At 42.7% G+C, this 22,499-nt stretch overlaps 1 protein-coding gene across 3 annotated transcripts in view; it reads right to left on the bottom strand.

Annotated features, from left to right (window-relative positions):
* SSBP4 (single stranded DNA binding protein 4) overlaps window positions 1-22,499 on the bottom strand; it is a 613,000-nt gene that overhangs the window by 35,464 nt on the left and 555,037 nt on the right. For all 3 annotated transcript variants that reach the window (XM_040322775.1, XM_040322767.1, XM_040322783.1), the window contains 2 exons: window positions 18,857-18,916; window positions 17,849-17,915 (listed from right to left, as the gene is read on the bottom strand). In XM_040322775.1, the coding sequence (XP_040178709.1) occupies window positions 17,849-17,915; window positions 18,857-18,916 (127 nt within the window). The remainder of the gene's footprint in view (window positions 1-17,848; window positions 17,916-18,856; window positions 18,917-22,499) is intronic.

Here is a 22,499-nt window from a genome sequence, read left to right as displayed (position 1 = left end):
TGCATATTCTACGCCAACCGCAATGGAATCGCCACCTAGCGGCCGGCCTAGAATTGCAGCCTAAGATCCGACGGTGTAACACAGTTACACCTGTCGGATCTTAGGGCTATCTATGCGTAACCTGATTCTATGAATCAGGCGCATAGATACGACAATCGTATCTCAGAGATACGACGGCATATCAGGAGATACGCCGTCGTATCTCTTTTGTGAATCTGGCCCAAAGTGTCCAAAAAATCTTCTTAAACAATCTTGCTTGAAACCTTTCACCACACCATAGTGCTCAGTGACTCCACACCCAAAAGAATTGCGCTTACCAATAAAATATGCCTTGCATTTGCATGCTTGGCAATAGAGCTGAATAAATCTCCAAACAAAATAATCAACTCCACCAGTGTTCCCATAAATCAGAAGTTACTCCACATGAAAAAGTAAAAGTGGCTCCAATAGTGAAGTATATCAAAACTAATTTATTAAAAACAGTAAAAAAAACTTCACACGTTGCACTCACATTTAGCAAAACAAATAGAGGCACTTCAACAATGAACTCGGCAGTGGGCTCCAAACCACAGACAATTTCACAATAAGCTTGTTGTATTATGGTCTCGGCGGACCTAAGGTAAACCGTCAGTCTCACCCCCTGCTCCGTTCGTTCCCCTCTTCACTTCAAAGCACTACACACACGGTGGTCGGTATTCCGAACGTTTTCCTGGTATGCCATGTAACCACTCCTAGACCAGTTTCGTCGCTCAGGACTTTTTCAAATAGGGTTCTATAGTTTAATCACTTGGAATTTAATCACTTATGGACTTGTTAAAATTATCCTTTTTATTACTGGATGAACGTTTTTTTTCTTGGAACACTTTACAGTATTATTTATATTGTTTATTTTCATTAATATATATTTTTTCACTTCTCACATACTTATTATAGTTTAAAATGTGTATATTTTGTCACAGATTTATTTTCACATTTATTTAGGATTGTTCAAAATAATTTTTGCACATGGCGCTACTATTTTGTTCAATCAGAATTTTTCACATATCATTCCCATTTTTTAAGTAGCTGCTTTTTTGGGGTTTGTATATTGATTGGCGCAGTGGGGTGGAAGAAGGTTGAAGGGTGCATATAATTTCCTTTTTTCACTATTTGTTTATTACATGAATTTAATATAAATTAATTGCTATCAATATGTGTGTATGTATGTATTACTTACTCTATAAATATCCGTCCAAAGTTGTTTTGTCCCACCAAATATGTATGAGGATTCCTTTTGCTTGGCAGCCCAAGGGATTTGCCAGCTTTCAAAGGTTTATATCTGTCTAGGCTTTGGGGAACCATATACCAACGTATTAGTAGCTTATAATTAGATTCAATTGCAGCAATATTAATGGAGCAATCTGCAGTGGTGTGTCATATACAGGTGAAACTCGAAAAATTAGAATATCGTGCAAAAGTTAATTTATTTCACTAATGCAACTTAAAAGGTGAAACTAATATATGAGGTAGACTCATTACATGCAAAGCAAGATAGTTCAAGCCGTGATTTGTCATAATTGTGATGATTATGGCTTACAGCTCATGGAAACCCCAAATCCACAATCTCAGAAAATTTGAATATTGTGAAAAGGTGCAATATTCTAGCCTCAAAGTGTCCCACTCTAATTAGCTTATTAAGCCATAACACCTGCAAATGGTTCCTGAGCCTTTCAATGGTCTCTTAGTCTGGTTCAGTATTAATCACAATCATGGGAGAGACTGCTGACCTGACAGTTGTGCAGAAAAACATAATTGAAACCCTCCATAAGGAGGGAAAGCATCAGAAAGGTAATTGCAAAAGAAGTTGGATGTTCCCAAAGTGCTGTATCAAAGCACATTAATAGGAAGTTATGTGGAAGGGAAAAGTGTGGAAGAAAAACGAGTACAAGCAGCAGGGATAACCGCAGCCTGGAAAGGATTGTCAGGAAAATTCCATTCAAAAGTGTTGGGGACTTTCACAAGGAGTGGACTGAGGCTGGAGTCAGTGCATCAAGAGGTACCACACACAGACGGATCCTGGACTGGTTTCAAATGTCGTATTCCTCTTGTCAAGCCACTACTGAACAACAAACAACGTCAGAAGTGTCTTACCTGGGCTAAAGAAAAACAGACCTGGTCTGTTGCTCAGTGGTCCAAAGTCCTATTTTCTAAAGAGAGCAAATTTTGCATCTCATTTGGAAACCAAGGACTCAGAGTATGGAGGAAGAATGGAGGCACACACTGCAAGATGCTTGAAGTCCAGTGTGAAGTTACCACAGTCTGTGTTGATTTGGGGAGCCATGTCATCTGCTGGTGTTGGTCCACTGTGCTTCATTAAGTCCAGGGTCAACGCAGCCATCTACGAGATTTTGGAGCACTTCCTGCTTCCTTCGGCAGATAAGATCTATGGGCATGCTGACTTCATTTTCCAGCAGGACTTGGCACCTGCCCCCACTGCCTAAAGCACCAAAACCTGGTTTAATGACCATGGGATTACTGTGCTTGATTGGCCAGCAAACTCGCCTGACGTGAACCCCATAGAGAATCTATGGGGCATTGACAAGAGAAAGATGAGAGACATGAGACAATGCAGAAGAGCTGAAGGCCACTATTGAAGCATCCTGGTCCTCCATAACACCTCAGCAGTGCCACAAGCTGATAACTTCCATGCCACGCCGCATTGAGGCAGTATATGCTTGCAAAAGGGGCCCAAACCAAGTACTGAGTACATATGTATAATTATACTTTTCAGAGGTCCGATATCGTTTTATGTACAACCCTTCTTTTATTGATTGCATGTAATATTCTAATTTTCTGAGATTGTGGATTTGAGGTTTTCATGAGCTATAAGCCATAATCATCACAAGTATGACAAATCACGGCTTGAACTATCTTGCTTTGCATGTAATGAGTCTATTTCATATATTAGTTTCACCTTTTAAGTTGCATTAGTAAAATAAATGAACTTTTGCGCGATATTCTAATTTTTCGAGTTTCACCTGTATGATGCAAGTCTGTATCTTCAATCATCCTGCCATTTTACAGATTTTTGGGGAATCCATTAAACTGTTTTATTGGAAATAGGATCCAATTCCAGTGCTTCAATGAAAAAGAGGTGGATCAATATAATTGTTGTATGTTGATAGTCAAGCTATTTGTGCTGAAAAATAATTTATACTTATCCTAGATAAAGGAGAATATTTGATTTTGTATTGAACTCAATACATGAAAAGATGTCTTCATAGGAAAAGTTTAAAATAAATAAAGTAGTTTGGGAAGGAGGACCATCTTTATTGACATTATGCGCCCTAACCAAGAGATTTGATATTTTTCCAAGATTCAAGAAGAGTGATGTAAATGGAATGAAATCCATTCTTGATTGATATTGTCCAAACATTTACCCCAAATAGGAAAATATATTGGTTGGACTAAATGTTAGCCTACAATTATTGTCAGTTGATTGGAATCTGAAATAACTAATTTTTATTACAGGTTAAAGAAATTGTAAACAGTTTATTTGCCACAAGAAATATTTGGAAGAATATATAGAAAATCATTATAATCCCTTTGGTTTAAGAATACACATTTTCTCAAGAATAAAAATGTCAGTGGTAAATTTAAAATGAGAAGGGAATTTAATTTAAATATCTGCTTGCAAAATATGATGACTATGCTTATCTAAGAGTACAGAAAGAAATACAAACTATGGATGATGCAATGCAACTATTATATATCCATTACAGAAAACAGAGAAACAGGGAATGCTCTTCTCTTGCAATTCTGAGCAAGCTCATGAACTATGCACATACTATAGCATCATATTATTAAAGCGGGGGTTCACCCGAATTTTTTTTTTTAACATTAGATTGAGGCTAATTACGGGAAGCAGAATCGGGTGTGTTTTTTTTTAAAACAATGCAGTACTTACCGTTTTAGAGATAGATGTTCTCCCCTGCTTCCGGGTATGGTCTTCGGGACTGGGCGTTCATATTTGGTTGACAGCCTTCCGACGGTCGCATACAGCGCGTCACGAGTTGCCGAACGTCGGTGCGGCTCTATACGGAGCCTGCGCACCGACGTTCGGCTACTTTCGGAAACTCGTGACGCGCTGTATGCGACGGTCGGAAGGCTGTCAATCAAATAGGAACGCCCAGTCCCGCAGCCCATACCCGGAAGCCACGGAGAACATCTATCTCTAAAACGGTTAGTACTGCATTGATTAAAAAAAAAATCACCCGATTCTGCTTCCCGTAATTAGCCTCAATCTAATGTTAAAAATAGATTTTTTGGGTGAACCTCCACTTTAAGATACATTTCAACGTAAATGGAATAAAATTGCAAAACACAAATGTTTTGGGTGATACTGTCCTGCTAAACAAACCGTTGTGCTTCTGCGAAACAGTCAGATTCAGTGGGGTTCATTTACTAAAGACATAAAGGCTGGTCACTTTGCAAGGGAAGTTGCACTTTGAAAGGCAACTTTCCCCAGTGAATAAGGGTAAGCTTTGCTGACATCCATTATACAAACATGTGCAAGCATAAAGAAACTACAGATGCACTGAATTAACAGAACAGTTACTTGGAAAGATGCTGAGTATGTCTTTTAGTGTCTGTTCCCTACTGCAGTAGTTAGTATTAATTTGGAGCCACTGATCAATAGTTGCCTATCAATAAAAGTTCCAAGAGACAAGCAAAAGATTTGTTTAAAATAAAAAAGGATTAGAAAATACAGAATTATGTATTTAATCTTCTGCTCCAATGACAAGGAGGGGTTGATTTGCTAAAATATGGTACAGCTGTGCATGGTAGCCAATCACCTTCTAACTTCAGCTTATTCAATTAAAGCTAAACTCCAGCTCTTGATATACAGTACTTGACATAGTTTGCTTGGGCCACCATGGCCCAAACAAACTCTGTCCCTCACTAACATGTGAGGCCACTGGATGTGCAATATAAAGTGTATCAAAAGCTGGAGTTCAGCTTTAAGCTTTGACCAAAAAACTTGGATTTTCGATGCAGAGCTGCACCAGATTTTGCACTCCACAGTTTTAATAAATCAACCCTGTAGAATAAGACAAAGAACAAACACCTTTTAGCAGCTGGACCCTGACAGTCTGGAGAATGAATACATTTCAGACACTACCAATATGCTGTTGACATTAAAGTTATGTATGTCACAAAGAAGCCTTCTCCAATCAGATGTGAGGGGATGTTGGTGGCTTTATATGCTAATTTCCACAGGCAAATTTGACCTAACTAAAAGCTTTATATCCAGATAGGTGTAGAGGGTTATCTGATACAGGTGTGTAATTATGGTTTGACATTGTAGCATACATATTATCTTATCTACATTTAGAGACCAAAAACTGGTAATGGAACAATTATAGTCCCAGAGGTACTCATTTTATTAAAAACTCCCCTAGATCTCCAGCTTTCAGGGTATGTTTACATTAACCTCCCTGGCGGTATGATTCTGTCTGGAATTTTGTACCAAAAGCGGTACAATTTTTTGCATGGAAATTTGGTGATATGTATTATAGGCCTGCAATTCTTAGTAATTACTTACTTAAACCTGACCAAACAAGACTCTAGTAGACATTCCAGATGTGATAAATTTGAAACACAAACTCATGAATTATATTCTAATCAATAATATAATTTTATTCAATAATGCAATGAAAAATAATGAAATTTGTCAAACAAAGAAATTCAATAAACATCCTGGGGTAGATTCACGTACCTTTTACGGCGGCGTATCTCCAGATACGCCGCTGTAATTTGAAATCCGCGCCCGCGTATCGTTACGCCGATTCTCAAAGGCAGATACGCTTAAAAAATAGGCTTCCTCCACCGACGTAACTTGATTGCGGCGGCGTAGAATTGTGTGCAATATAACGTTGGCCGCTAGGGACGCTTCCGTTGTTGTCGGCGTAGAATATGCTAATTACCTAGATACGCCGATTCACAAACGTACGTACGCCCGGCGCAATTTATTTACGTTGTTTATTTTAGGCTTTTTCGGCGTAAGGTTGTTGCTGCTATTAGGAGGCGCAGCCAATGTTAAGTATGGACGTCGTTCCCGCTTCGTAATTTGAATTTTTTATGTCGTTTGCGTAAGTCGTTCGCGAATAGGGCTGGACGTAATTTACGTTCACGTCGAAACCAATACGTCGTTGCGCCGTACTTGGGAGCAATGCACACTGGGATATGTACACGGACGGTGCATGCGCTGTCCGTACAAAACGTCAATCACGTCAGGTCATCATATATTTACATAAAACACGCCCCCCCTTCCACATTTGAATTACACGGGCTTACGCCGGCCCCATTTACGCTACGCCGCTGCAACTTACGGAGAAAGTGCTTTGTGAATACAGCACTTGCTCCTGTAAGTTATGGCGGCGTAGCGTAAATACGATACGCTGCACCGCCGTATCATTGCGCGCCCCTACCTGATTCTACCCCATTGAGTGTGAAACATTTTGAAGCATGGAACTAGACAAAGTCCGACGTCGCAATCAGGACAATAGTACCTTGTTTCTTTTCGGACTTTTTTTCCATTGCCATCTCTCTTGGAACAGCAAACGACGCACATCCTGGTAGGCGCTAACTTGCTTGCGGTTGGCGGTACGTAGTCTATAAAATGACCACCTGTCAGGCGTTCTGGGTTGACAACGTCAACAGCGTGTCGTCCGAGTCTGTTAACAGATACTGATGGCGTCGGGTGGTTGACAAAAATCTGCTTAGCCACCTTCCAGATAAAGTCCGAATGAACAAGAGGTATTTCAGTGTTTGCTTTATAAAGGATATAGGCATTCCAAAGGCATTGTTCCAGAAGATGCCTGAAAATCTTTTTGTAGTATTTCTTCTGCTGTTTCCGCATCGCCGGGTAAAATGTCATTGCCTGATTGGCTCTGTTGACACCTCCCATCGTGTGATTATAGTCGATCACGACTTGCAAGTTCAGCACACATCTTTGCCATGTTTTGTGTTTTGTGTTTTGTCTCGCCATCGCATTGCCATCATTTTACCCTTTTGAAAGGCAACCATCTCTCCAGTTTTTAGTTTTTTCTTGTCAAACATTGATGGCATGTCACGTCGGTTTGGCCTCACGGTACCATACCTATCCGTTTTGTTTAGGAGGAAAACCTCATATAGTTCCGGAGATGTGTAAAAATTGTCCGTTGTCACACAATACCCCTGGTTCAGCAATGGGTCCAGCAGTGTAAGGACAGATGATGTAGCCATCCTATAGCAGCTGTACCTGGCGTTGAACTTGGTACCTTTACCGGTGTAAATCTTTTGAATGCAATAAACTGTATCCAGCTCAGGCGTCCCTTGTAGGCCATCAGACTTTCGTCCACACTGACGTCCCTTTCTGGCACGTAGGTCTGCTGGAAGTTGGTGACAATCATTTGGCACACCTCCCAGATTTTTTTTAGTTTGGGCGCAGGATGCGTGGCCTCATCAAACTCTTCGTTGTTGGTAAAGTGTAAATTCTTCATAATGAGCGAAAAGCGGTATTCGGACATCACGGTGCCAAAAAATGGAGTGGCCAGTAACTTATTGGTGGTCCAATACCATTTCTGGAAAGGTTTCCCCACCACCCACTGAAGGATGATGAGTCCCAGAAACTGCCAGATGTCCTCTTTAGTCACTGGTTCCCACTTTCTGGTTCTGGAAAGCCTGGCACGCAGCGTAGCGGATTGCTGATCATGGTAGCGGTTGGTTTCTGTGACGATTTTTAAAATTACCTCCTCAGTAAGAAATAATTTCAGGTACGCCAGAGGGTTGTCACTCTCCACATCTACCTTCATCCCAGGTGATCCAGTGAATCGGAATCTCGGGGGCGCTGCCTGGTCCGTACCGCTGTCTATAGGGCACCAAGTGCGCACATCGCTTAGGTCAGGTGCGGGATCATCGCTGTTGTCACTTTCTGGATCAGTGTCAGTGTCAGATTCAGATGACAAATCTCCCCACGACTCACTTTCGCTCTGTTCTCCGTGTCGCAGCCGCTGTCGCTCAACTCATCCAAAAGCGCCTTTGTAGGAAAGCGCTTTTTTGATGCCATTTTCAAAAGTTTTTTATGGGCACAAATGACAATGGCAAGGGGCACTGAAAGGGCACTGTGTCAGATTCCAAGGTGATACAGTGTAATCCTCTCAGATTACATTGTATCACCTCCTTTTTATGTGTTTGTGCACATTTGAATTTCCCTCCCAGTTCCGCTCCCATGCACCATTGCTGCTGCAGGGAACGGAACCAGGAAGTCAGATGACTGATGGACGGCGCGACGGGGATCTTGGCGGCGATCACAGCAATGGGAGATCATCGCTGGATTGCCAGGAGAAGGTAAGCCACGCCGCTGCAGGCTCTGCACAGCTACCCCGAACGAGTCACGCTCGGGAACACCGCTAAGGGGGTTAAAGTTATTGTAAAGTCAATTTTTTTCCCCTATAAAAATAACAAACATGTTATACTTACCTGCTCTGTTGCAGTGGATTTGCACAGAGCAGCCCAGATTCTCGTCTTCTCTGGTGCCTCTTCTGTGATCCTGACCCCTCTCTCCTATTGAGTGCCCCCCACAGAAAGCAGCATGATATGGGGGCACCTGAGCTGAGTCACAGCTTCCTGTGTCCATTCAGACACAGAGCCCAAAATCGGGCCCGTCCCCTTTCACCTGACTAGCTGACTTTGATTGACAGCAGTGACAGCCAATGGCATCGCTGCTGTGTCTCAGCCAGTTAGGAGGGAGAATCTTGGACAGCTGAGACACTCGTGGACATCGCTGGACAGAGAGGGACCTCAGGTAAGTGTTAGGGGGGAGGGGGGCTGCTGCTGCACACAGAAGGCTTTTTATCTTAATGCATTAAGATAAAAAACCTTCTGACTTTACAATCCCTCTAAGTTTTTGGACCTTCAGGGCAGGATTCGGTACTATTAAATGAAAACGGCAATTTTAAAGAGATTAAAATTACATTTAAAATTATATTAACATGTTACAATTAATATGAGAGTTTTGTGACTGGATTTATATATATATATATATATATATATATATATATATATATATATATATTTATGGTCGTTACCCTCTGACCGAGAGAGATGTGGATCACATAAACACGCGACAAGACTTACAACATAAATAGACCTGAAGTGTACCTTGGTGGTCTGGTCAGTATGCCAAGAAAAGGGGGCATACCCAAGGTAAGTAATGGGTAGTTAATTGAAGAAGGACATGCTGAGAAGTGCCCTGAAAAAGGGAAGGGCGGGAGGGTGTCGTGTGCGATTGAATGCGCAGACTCACGGACATGAGGTGAGCTGGGAAGAGTCGGCCCAGTGACGTGTAGTACTGCACACTGAACCGACAAAGAGCATGTGTGAGTGGGCTGCTTAAATACCCTCCGGGCTCCTCCCATAAACTCAGGCCACCATACTGGCCTTCTTATTTATGGTCGTTACCCTCTGACCGAGAGAGATGTGGATCACATAAACACGCGACAAGACTTACAACATAAATAGACCTGAAGTGTGCCTTGGTGGTCTGGTCAGTATGCCAAGAAAAGGGGGCAAAAGACTCAGATAGGGAAATAGTTTATATTGATTTCTTGTATTTATTGAGCCAGCTTGGTAAAGGCTTGTGCCATTCCTTCATGAGGATTTGGGATGTATGTGGCAAAACAAGGAGACTTCCATCAGCCTGGTATCTTGATTACGTAGTCTGGTACTCCCTGTTGGGAGGCAACTGAGACTGCTCCAATTCGGAAAGAATGTCCAGAGAACTGACTGGGGTTTGAAGCCCAAGTTACTTAGGAGGATTCTGACATGCTTGACACACTGGCTGACACTCAGGGAGCTGGTTTAGAAAGGGTAGCAACGAGCTACCACCAGGTTGGCTGGGTAGATGGAGCAGTAGTGGGTCGAGCACCGTCACTGGGTGTCAGGCGTTGTCAGTCTGAAACAGGTTGATGTCAACCCCAGGGGCCTGTTTGTTGCGTTTGCAGACTGTGAGAGTGTAGTGGTTCGAAAGCGAGTCGGGTGGCGTCGGAGCAGTGTGTGACTGCCGGAGCCGCTGACTAAATTCACTAGGTTGTAGGGAACCGTAGAAGGCCTGGTAGATGGCTGTTGGGTGACTAGACTGGGCAAAGCCCTAAACAGGGAACGAGTAAGGATTTTAGACATGTGCCTAAAGAGGGGACTCTTGAAAGGTAGGCGCTTGCCACTGACTACAGGTTGGTGCTTCTGTATGCCCTGTAGGAGGGACTTGACTGCATGGGCTCGAGAATACTGACGGTTTACTGGGGTCCTGCAGGGACAGGAAATGCTGGATGCCATCTAGATATGGCGTGATAGTATTGAGAAATGGTCAGCTGCATGTGGCAATACGATATGAAGGCTAGGATGTGTCCAACGTTGCCTATTGCTGCTCCGGGGCAAGGGGCCAAAAATTTGCGATTAGTGTTCCAAGCAGTGCGATAGGCCTTCAGTGTGTTGCGTGCCAAGGAGTGGTTAATAAGTTGGATTGCGTTGGCGAGATGCGACTTCAGTCCATCGTCAGCAATGTCCATGGTGGGACAGGGATAGTTGTTGGGTCGGCTCCAGGCTCTTGCTGGAAAAAACATCCATTCCAAGGTTGGAATAGGAAAGCACATCAGCTGCTTTTTGCATTTGCCTGGAAAAGGTCTACATAAGATATTAACTGGTGACGGAGTGACAGCTGCGCGAGCCTGCGCAGGAAGTGATGGGGAGTGACTTAGATCTATCTTAATTGATGATGTCGGCTGTGGCCTGATTGTCTGTGAAGAACAGTGTCTGTCCTGTTCAAGTGTGGTCCCAGACCTGGGCAGCTGCCACGATGGGGTGCAGCACGAGGCGTGATGAAGACTGAGTGAAGCAAAAATTAAAGAGAATTTCTGGGGGCCAAGTTTTGGAGAACCAGTGGCGGCCTAAAAATGGCTGCAAAAGCCTTTGGTGGCTCGGCTGACACTGCCAGGATGAAGATTGAAATGATGTTCTATCAGGTGGGGAAGTTGTCCCACATAGCTAAGTCTGCTACTGATGCTTGGTCTAGTTTGAGAACTTGCACTGAAGATGAATGGCCAACTGGGTGCCACTGTGTGTTTGTGTGGCTGATTGTTTGTCACTGAGGTGTGTTTGCAAGTTTAGTTTGTATTCGGGTTTGCACGTAGGTGCGTGCCGCTAAGTGTTTTATACTACTGCAGACAATATTGTGCGCTTGCAAGGGTGTCAGTGAGTGTCAGGTTGCTGGGACGATATTGTGTGGTGGCAGGGGCCTTGAGTATGAAGGTTTGATGGTATTGGTGGTTGCAAGGGTCTCAGGCTGGTTTGCTGAGACGATATTGCGTGGTTGCAAAGGTGTCGATGATTATGAGGTTTGTTTTGAGATGGCATGGTGTGGTTGCATAGGTCTCAACAAGTGAGGGGTTGCTGAGACGATGTTGCGTTTTGCAATGGTCTCAAATGAGCGTCGGCCGCTGAGACAACTTTGTATGGCTGCAAAGGTCTAAATGGGTGTCAGGTTGCTGAGATGAGATTGTGTGGTTGCAAAGGTCTAAAAGGGTGTGAGGTAGCTGAGATGATATTACATTTAGCAAGGGTCTCAAATGAGTGTCAAGTTGCTGAGACAATATTCCCCTTTATTTTTTAATATTTTTATGAAAACGACTGTGAATGAAACGCTGGTAAACATGAGTTACCGCATCTGGCAGTGTTTACAAGCTGTTACAGGCATTGGCGTTTCGAATGCGTTTCGAATGCCTCTGAACATCCGTCTGAACCCATTTTTTTTTATTTTTTTTTACCAACAGCAGTGTACATGAGGCCAAAGATGATTTGTCTGGCTGCAAGGGTCTCAATGAATGCCAGGTTGCTGGGGCGAGACTGTATGGTCACAAAGGTCTTTGACGAGTGGGAGGTTGCGCAAGACAGTATTGCGTGGTTGCAAGGGTCTCAATGAGTATGGCGCTGCTGAGACGGTATTGTGTTTGCAAGGGACTCAACAATGGTGTGAGGCTGCTGAGACGGTATTGCGTGGTTGCAAGAGTATTGATGAGTGTGGGGCTGCTGAGACGGTATTGTGTTTGCAAGGGTCTGAACTATGGTGTGAGGCTGCTGAGACGGTATTCCGTGGTTGCAAGGGCCTTGATGAGTGTGGGGCTGCTGAGACGGTATTGTGTTTGCAAGGGTCTGAACTATGGTGTGAGGCTGCTGAGACGGTATTCTGTAGTTGCAAGGGCCTTGATGAGTGTTGGGCTGCTGAGACGGTATTGCGTTTGCAAGGGTCTGAACTATGGTGTGAGGCTGCTGAGACGGTATTCCGTGGTTGCAAGGGCCTTGATGAGTGTGGGGCTGCTGAGACGGTATTGCGTTTGCAAGGGTCTGAACTATGGTGTAAGGCTGCTGAGACGGTATTGCGTGGTTGCAAGAGTCTTGATGAGTGTAGGGCTGCTGAGACGGTATTGCGTTTGCAAGGGTCTGAACTATGGTGTGAGGCTGCTGAGACGGTATTCCGTGGTTGCAAGGGCCTTGATGAGTGTGGGGCTGCTGAGACGGCATTGCGTTTGCAAGGGTCTGAACTATGGTGTAAGGCTGCTGAGACGGTATTGCGTGGTTGCAAGAGTCTTGATGAGTGTAGGGTTGCTGAGATGGTATTGCGTTTGCAAGGGTCTGAACTATGGTGTGAGGCTGCTGAGACGGTATTCCGTGGTTGCAAGGGCCTTGATGAGTGTGGGGCTGCTGAGACGGCATTGCGTTTGCAAGGATCTCAACAATGGTGTGAGGCTGCTGAGATGATTTTGCATGGTTGCAATGGTCTCAACAGGTGTCAGGTTGCTGGGCCGAGATTGTGTGGTGACAATTTATTTTTTTCTGCTTTTTTTTTTTTTTTTTTATTTTTTTTTTGCATATTTTTATTTTTATTTTTTTGCGTTTTGTAAGGGTCATGTGTTGCAAGGGTCTTAACAAGGATATCAGGCTGCTGAGACAATTTTGTGTGCTTGCAAGAGTCTCCATGAGTGTGGGGCTGCTGACACGGTATTGCGTTTGCAAGGGTCTCAACAAGGGTGTCAGGCTGCGAAGACGAATTTTGCGTGCTTGCAAGAGTCTCCATGAGTGTGGGGCTGCTGAGACGGTATTGCGTTTGCAAGGGTGTCAGGCTGCTGAGACAATTTTCTGTGCTTGCAAGAGTCTCCATGAGTGTGGGGCTGCTGAGACGGTATTGCGTTTGCAAGGGTCTCAACAAGGGTGTCAGGCTGCGAAGACGAATTTTGCGTTGTTGCAACGGTCTCAACGGGGCTGAGATTGTGTGGTGGCAATTTTTTTTTTTTTTCCTGCACTTTTATATTTCTTTTTGCGTTTTTTTTTTTTTTTTTTTTTTGCGTTTTTTTTTTTTTTATTTTATTTTTTGCGTTTTTTATTTTTATTTTTTCGTTTTGTAAGGGTCATGTGTTGCAAGGGTCTTAACAAGGGTGTCAGGCTGCTGAGACGATTTAGTGTGGTTGCAAGAGTCTCGATGAGTGTGGGGCTGCTAAGACGATATTGCGTTTGCAAGGGTCTTAACAAGGGTGTCAGGCTGTGGAGACGAATTTTGCATCGTTGCAACGGTCTCAACAGGTGTCAGGTTGCTGGGCTGAGATTACGTGGTTTATTTTTTTTGCATTTTGTAAGGGTCATGTGTTGCAAGGGTCTCAGCAAGGGTATCAGACTGCTGAGATGATTTGCATGGTTGCAAGGTCTCAATCAATAAGAATTGGGTTACTGAGAAAGGATAGAAACACCTGGTTTGTTTGTACCTTAAGCAAGCAGTATAAGGTAGAAGGACAACGCCTGTTTGAATCGTAGGTTCCGCAGGGGCCACTAATGAACGATATGGGAGACAACGAATGGTAGCAAATTGATAGAACATAAAGAATGTAATAACAAATCTTACTTGCGACAGTGGGCCATGCGAGTGAGTTTGCGGCGGACTGTGGCTGGAGTGAAACATGTCGGGAACGTGTAGCGTGATGCCGTGCATGGGGCCAAACAATGAGGTTTGGTGTAGAAAATAGAACACGAGAAGTGCGTATCAATGCTTTGTAAGCTCCACTGCGGGAACCAAACATATGGTACAGGTGACACCATGAGTGGCCACAAATTTGACATGACAAACAAGCTAACGAATCCTACCTAGGACAGTGAACATGCGACTGGGTTTGCTTTGGACTGGAGTGGATGTGCAACGCATCCCAAGAGTGTGGTGTGACACCATGCATGACGCACAGGCAATAACTTTGGTAAATAAATGAGAGAGAAGAGCCGTGTACAAGCAATTCGTAAGTTCCGCTGCGGGTACTAAAACACATGACATGGGGGAAACAATGAATGACAACGGTAGAAAGTATGCAATGTATCTGATACAAAACGGTTGTAAAATGCATGAAATGAATCCGATATGAATTGATAGTAAGGAGTATTGAACGAATCTGATACGAATTGGTTGTAGAGTGTATGCTACCCCTAGCTTTGAAACCGAACACCTACCAACCACCCATCCCCCCAGGCTAATCAAGTGCAGAGAAGGCACCATGTGAGTCCAATTACCACCTCAATCTGCCAAAGAACCCATACAAACACATGTCAATCTCCAAATGGATTTACAAATGAATCGTATGTTTGGCAGAAGGAAGTTGCAAATGTACTATGCCTGAGCCAAATGATGTTGGAACATAAGCAAAAGTAACTCAGATGCAGATTTTTTCCCAAAAGGGATGCAGGATAGGAAGCATAACGAATTGCAAGATTGCACAAGATACGAAAAGGTTTGAATCCTACCTGCGATAGTAAGCGGGAACCGCCGGCGAAGACCATGAAGGGAGAAGCCGCAAAGCGCTTAGGATGTCGTATGCGATTGAATGCGCAGACTCACGGACATGAGGTGAGCTGGGAAGAGTCGGCCCAGTGACGTGTAGTACTGCACACTGAACCGACAAAGAGCATGTGTGAGTGGGCTGCTTAAATACCCTCCGGGCTCCTCCCATAAACTCAGGCCACCATACTGGCCTTCTTATATATTAATAATTACCCAAAATACACTAAGTTAGGATGCGGGAGCATAAAAATTATAATGGTTGTAACTCATAGAATAAGTTAGAGTGATCAAATAGTATAGTGTAATAGGCTGAAAGGTACTGTGTATATGAAAGATACGTTAATGTATTACCTATATTACAGTAGCTAGCAGTGTGTATATTTACATAAGATATATAAAATGTAAATCTTTGCTGTTGCCAGCTCCCCACCTCTTCTCCAAATGTTTAAGTCACCATATGGTGATAAAGTGGTGTTTAATTATTCTAATTCAGGTACTCAGGATGCACGGCATAAGTGTTCCTTAATGGCAGAAAAACTCTGTCTGGGGAGTGCAGCTGTAAAAAGCAAACCTGATCATGGTGACACAAATTATGAAATTTTATTTTAGGATAGAACTATTTCTCTTACTGACCAAATTTGTTGCTCAAATCATTAAACCAGTAATGTGAAAAAAGAGATGCAATCCCAAACTCTTAGCAGTTGTATAGTATAAGACATATTAAAGCTGAATTCCAGGATCAGCAAATATTGTCTAAATATAATATATATATATATATATATATATATATATATATATATATATATATATATATATATATATATATATACACACTGGGCCAGATTCAGGTAGATCCGCGCAATATTTGCGTGGGCAAAGGGCAACGATTTTTGCTCTGCGCCCACGCAAATATTTTGATATGCCCGCGATTCACGGAGCAGTAGCTCCGTAAATTGCGCGGGCGCTATGCTAAATAGCCCGGCGTAAGGGCGCCTAATGTAAATGATCCCGCCGGGGGCGGGAATCATTTAAATTAGGCGCGCTCCCGCACCGAGCGAACATCGCATGCTCCGTCGGGAAACTTTCCCGACGTGCATTGCGCCATTCACGAATCACTTACGTAAACGACGTGAAATTAAAATTTCACGAGCGGGAAGGGCGGCTATACTTTAGCATTGGCTGCCCCTGCTATAGCAGGAGCAACCTTGCGCTAAAGTCGCCGTACGGAAACTCCGTACCTTGCGTGCGCAGGGCCCGCGCAACTTTTGTGAATCGGTGGTAGTATGCAATTTGCATACTATACACCGATCACAATGGCCGCGCCCCCTAGCGGACAACGCAAGAATGCAGCCTGAGATATGAAGGCATAAGGAGGCTTATGCCTGTCATATCCTAGGCTGCAGTCCGCGTAGCGATGTTCCTGAATCAGGGGCATTCGCTACGCGGGAGCAAAACAGCTATTGCGCCGCGCAACCTATGGTTGCGCGGGCGCAATAGCTTCTTAAATCTGGGCCACTGTATTCTTACTTCAATTTTGGTGTGTTTTTTGTATCTCTTTCAGATCTATGCAGTACCCTAGTTTGAAATGTTGTATCTGTGCAAGAGGCTTCCTGTAATACAGATCAGTCACTGCTGCTCTCTCTCATTGGGCAGAGTGACTGGTAACTAGACAATAACATTATTAACAGCAAGTAAAGAAATTCAGGCAGTGAAAAATATAGGGCCAGATTCAGGTATAATAGCGGCGGCGTAACGTATCGCATTTACGTTACACCGCCGCAAGTTTTACGGGCAAGTGTTTGATTCACAAAGCACTTGCCTGTAAAGTTGTGGCGGCGTAGCGTAAATCCCTCCGGTGCAAGCCCCGCCTAATTCAAATGGGGCGTGGATCATTTAAATTAGGCGCGTTCCCGCGCCGAACCGACTGCGCATGCTCCGTTTTAAAATTTCGCCCTGTGCTTTGCGTGAAATGACGTCGCACCAACGTGATTTTTTGAACGTCGACGTGAGTTACGTCCTTTCCTATTCACGGGCGACTTACGCAAAAAAAAAAAAAATTTGACGCGGGAACGACGGCCATACTTTAACATGGCAAGTCTAAAGATAGACCAAGAAATAGCAGCTTTAACTATACGCCGGGAAAAGCCAACTAGCGACAACGTAAGAGAATGCGACGGCCGCGCGTACCTTCGTGAATCGCCGTAAACAGCTAATTAGCATACTCAACGCGGAAGACGACGCAAACTCCACCCATCGGGCGCCAAAGTATTACACCTACGATCCGAAGGCGTACGAAGCCGTACGCCTGTCGGATCGAAGCCAAAAGCCGTCGTATCTTGGTTTGAGGATTCAAACTAAAGATACGACGTGGCAAATTTGAAAGTACGCCGGAGTATCAGTAGATACTCCGGCGTACTTCTTCTGTGAATCTGGCCCATAGTGTTTACTTTGGTGGTCAGTGAAGAAGGGCCCTTTAGATTGGTCGCCAATGGGGAAATGACCCCTTACATTGGTGGTAAGTGGGAGAAGAGCCCGGCTGGTCAGTGGAAAGACTGACCCCTTACAGTATTGCTTAAAGTGAAGAATAACCCCTTGAAGATATTTAAAAATACATTTGGTGTCAGTGGTTGCAGAAATTGCTCATTACTCAAGCAACCCCTAGCAACCTTTTGGAAACCCTAGGGTTCCACAAGACTCTGGCTGAAAAAGGGTTGTTTCTTTGCCTTGCTTGTGAATAAGCTTGTGAAATAGCTCAAAATATAAATGCAAATGTATTTTTCAGGTATTACTTAAGCTGAACAAACATTTAACCAACTTCCAAAAAACATTTTGTAAATTTTTAATGAACAGGAGAAAATCTGTATTTTAGTTTTAGTTTACTGCAGCTGTGCATTTTCATACATTTGTTTATGCGTGTTAACACACTTACACATTCAGTTTTTTTCTATATAATCATACCTTGTGGTCGTGTTGGGTCAATGGAGTTTGGCAGCAAAGGCTGAGAACCTGGAACCCCAACAGGGGGCTATATATAAAAAAAAATGACGTTATTTGTTTGAAGGATGAATACTTAAGAACAATAACTAAAGCAAGACTACTAAAGAATAGTAATTAAATCAAATATATTATGTCCAAAAGTTGGGTATTTCAAAATAAGCATGTAATGAAAAAATGCATATAAAGAAAATACTTTCAGTAAAAAGCACCTATAGATATAGCAGATCTAGAGATATACACTATAGGACATTTAAGCAAATCTGAGGCCCCATACACACGACCGAGTTTCTCGGCAGAATTCAGCCAGAAACTCGATCGGAGCTGAATTCTGCCGAGAAACCCGGCCGTGTGTACACTTTCGGCCGAGAAAGCCGACGAGTTCCTCGTCGAGCCAAATAGAGAACATGTTCTCTATTTCCTCGTTGTTCAATGAGGAAAGTTGGCTCGCCGAGATTCTCGGCGGCTTCACACAGAACTCGACGAGCAAAACGATGATTTTTGCCCGTCGAGTTCCTCGGACGTGTGCACGGGGCCTCAGTGTTAAAATCTGAGCCTCTCACCTCCTGAGCCTCCATTTGATTCAGTGAGGTTATCTGTCACATTAGTACCTTTTCAGGAAAAATTTAGATTTGCATATGAATTCAACTATATCTGTGGGTCTACAAAATATTTATTTATTTATTTATTTTTTACTGAAAGTAATTTCCTCTTATGCATTGTTCTACTGATGTTTTTATGAACTTGTATTGTGTCATTACTGTGACAATTTTAGCTAAAATAAATATTTCACATCCATATTTTTCTATCATATTTTCTACCATGAAAACATTCCTACAATGAACTATGGGTGATCATAAAAAAAAGAAGAACAAAAAAAAGAACGCTAATACTTTCAGTTTTTTTGAGCGAGTGTGAGTGTAAAAAAAAATTTTTTTTTAAATTTAAAGTTTAATTTTAATGCAAACAGACCTGATTTGGCATTCTGAGGGCAGGTCGAGGGCCACCAGGATACCGAGGGGACATGAATGGCTGAGAACACAAAAAAATAAAAGAATAATAAGGTAATTGCTATAAATTATCCAGCAGAACATGATTGATTATCCACATTATGATATAATATAGTTTTATGAGGAGAGACTGTCTGAGGAGATCATTAGACTGGCTAATAAACACTCATGGGATGCACTTTTGTTATTTAGGGTAGATCCATAGAGAGTAGTTAAAGGAATGTGTAGCAGTTACTTTTTTATGTACAAAAGAAACACTCTGACAAATTATGTGAGACGGTAAATGCAATCTTGTAGCCCTTGGCTGCATTGGAGTCTCCTTTTTATTGCCTTATAATGCAATGACAGTGAAACTCTGCATTCTATGGGCAAAAAAACCTTCTACCTTTACAAGTGTAAAGGTATCATACCATATGACTGGGCAGATGCAAAAATGCAAATGTAAAAACATCTCATACTGTTGCTTGGTGACCATAGGGACTTCACTTTCACTATTATAGAACAGCTTTATTTGCACGAGTCCTGGACTGGTTCCATAATGACAGCAGGTCACAAATGAATTCCTAACCTCTCTCTGCCACCCAAAGCTCTTCTTTGGTCCGATGAATTGAATTGACATAAATCTAAATGAGTCTCCATCTTGACAGCAGCCACAGTTCACTGCTGGTTCAGATAGCTTGAGAGTTTTGGCCCTTCCTTTATTCCAAGCCCCTGACTCGCTTTTAAATAACCCTCAATTTCTCCATGACCTCAATGCCCCTAGATCTGGAACAAGGGACAGAGCTTTCTGGCCGAAACATATTCTCACCAAAAAAACAAAAACAGTACTGTATCAATTCTTTCTGACCTACAATGTAAACTCCTCTACTTCTTACCAGCTTCACTGAGAAAGATGCCTTTCTCTGCAGAGGATTGGCATACATTACTCTCACCCACACCCTCTCCATTTCATCTACAGTGCAAAAATTCAGTAACAAAATCCCCACCCGGTGGTATTATTGCCCCACAAAGGTCAATAAGATTCTCCCATTCACTTTGGACACTTGTTGGTGCTGCTTTAGGGAACAGGACACCCATATTCGCACATGGTGGGGATGCCCCTCAAACAGGTCATTTAAAAAAAAAATTCTCACAATTTTTATTAAAAATGCCATCTCACCAACATACTTAATACCCTGCAGCTAGCATTACTTTCTGTTATTCCAGGCTCAAGATTGTGAAATCAGCCTTGAAATTCTTTTTAACAGCAGTTGGACAGGTTATTCCAAAACATTGGAAGCCCCAATATGTCTTTACAATGGCAGAATATGATAAAGCCCTTAACAGCATTGGGAAAATAGAGCAAGTGGCACAAGACAACAAGGGAACATAGAGCCTCCAAGCCTTATGGGCCATTTGGATTATCTATAAAGATTCCTCTAGATTTAAAACTCACTTGTAAATTTAATTTACATACTGTACATAAGGTAAATTCAAATGACGTCCCTACTGCCCTTTACCCCCTATCTTTTTTTACACTGCCCCCATTTTTGTTTTCGCTTTCACCCCCCTCATCTCTACCTGCATTTCCTTCATTTAACCACTCTAGTATAGTACTCTTTACTGCTCCACAGCCAATATATTGGGATGATGTTCTGTTTGTAGAACTAACATCTTTCCAGATAAAATCTGACTTAAAAAAAAAAGTATTCGAGCTACACTTTTCTAAGGCAATTGCTCTTGACCACTTTTAGCTATCCTGCTAAAATGTAAGCACCTTAATTTGATTTCTGCAATGGACAGAAAGCAAGCCACTAGCACCTATGAGAACTCTTATATTTCAATTTCCCCAGACTCCTCTAGGGAATTGCAGAAACAAAGAGCTACATTTATTGAAGCCAAATGCAAATTACATGAAAAAGCCTTTATTTACTCCATGTTCTATCCAGCATGACTGTGAGTGCACTTTTCCACCACCCCAGTTATGGACTGCCTCCACAATGAGCAGCACCTCCAGGGGAGTTTCTTCACTGGTTCATAAATCTGTTCAAATAAAATGTATTTAAACAAAAATATATTTCATACCCTTTTTTATTGGACTATACAACCTGCCTGCAGCTTTACTGAATATCATTTGTGCTGCTATATGCTTTTGGCAATATCCCTAAGCTTGTCTACTTTGTATGGGGGATTTAATATGTTATTGAACCCAGTCCTTTAACCACTTAAGACCCGGACCAAAATGCAGCTAAAGGACCTTGCCCCTTTTTGCGATTCGGCACTGCGTCGCTTTAACTGACAATTGCGCGGTCGTGCGACGTGGTTCCCAAACATAATTGGCGTCCTTTTTTCCCCACAAATAGAGCTTTATTTTGGTGGTATTTGATCACCTCTGCGGTTTTTATTTTTTTGCGCTATAAACAAAAATAGAGCGACAATTTAAAAAAAAATGCAATATTTTTTACTTTTTGCTATAATAAATATCCCCCAAAAATATATAAAAAAATGCTTTTTCCTCAGTTTAGGCCGATACGTATTCTTCTACCTATTTTTGGTAAAAAAAATCGCAATGAGCGTTTATCGGTTGGTTTGCGCAAAATTTATAGTGTTTACAAAATAGGGGATAGATTTATTGCATTTTTATAAATTGTTTTTGTTTTACTACTAATGGCGGCGATCAGCGATTTTTTTCGTGACTGCGACATTATGGTGGACACTTCGGACAATTTTGACATATTTTTGGGACCATTGTCATTTTCACAGCAAAAAATGCATTTAAAATGCATTGCTTATTGTGAAAATTACAATTTCAGTTTGGGAGTTAACCACAGGGGGCGCTGATGGGGTTATGTGTGACCTGAAGTGTGTTTACAACTGTAGGGGGGTGTGGCTGTAGGTGTGACATCATCGATTGTGTCTCCCTATAAAAGGGATGACACGATCGATGCTGCCGCCACAGTGAAAAATGGGGAAGCCGTGTTTACACACGGCTCACCCCGTTCTTCAGCTCCGGGGACCGATCGCGGGACTCCAGCGGCGATCAGGTCCGCGAGTCCTGCGGTCCCGGGCATGGAGCTTTGGACCGGGTCGCGGGAGCGTGCCGCGTGCGCGCGCCTGTGACCCCCGGCTGGGTACCAGTACAGGACGTACCTGTACGTACATGTGCCCAGCCGTGCCATTCTGCCGACGTATATGTGCAGGAGGCGGTCCTTAAGTGGTTAAAGACAAAGTAGTTTCAACTCTCATTCTTTGATTTGTCCTGCCAACCTCCAGCAAGCAGTTTCTGAACTTGGATTGGGTAGACCTTTGGAGATACTCATGCATACATACAAAGGGATTTTCTTGTTTTACCACCGGCAAAGAGGCATTTTCCTGCATTGACCTCATGCTCGGTAATGCATTTAAAGCTAGAACATATGGTACAAATTATTTAAAAAAAAGTGGCTAAGATGATTCTTTAACTGAATTGCACATACATACAATAATCAAAATGAAAAAAGAATGTGCTTAAAGTAAAAATGTGTCACAAATAGCATAAAGAATATAATGAACAGTTCAATTCAAGTAAACCATAAAAGGGCTGTGCTACTAAGTATTGATGATGACAAACAGTAATCTTATAACTA

Source organism: Rana temporaria, chromosome 1, assembly GCF_905171775.1.
Source record: "Rana temporaria chromosome 1, aRanTem1.1, whole genome shotgun sequence".
In the NCBI taxonomy this organism is placed as follows: Eukaryota; Metazoa; Chordata; class Amphibia; order Anura; family Ranidae; genus Rana; species Rana temporaria.
This window is presented reverse-complemented; position numbering and strand designations above follow the sequence as displayed.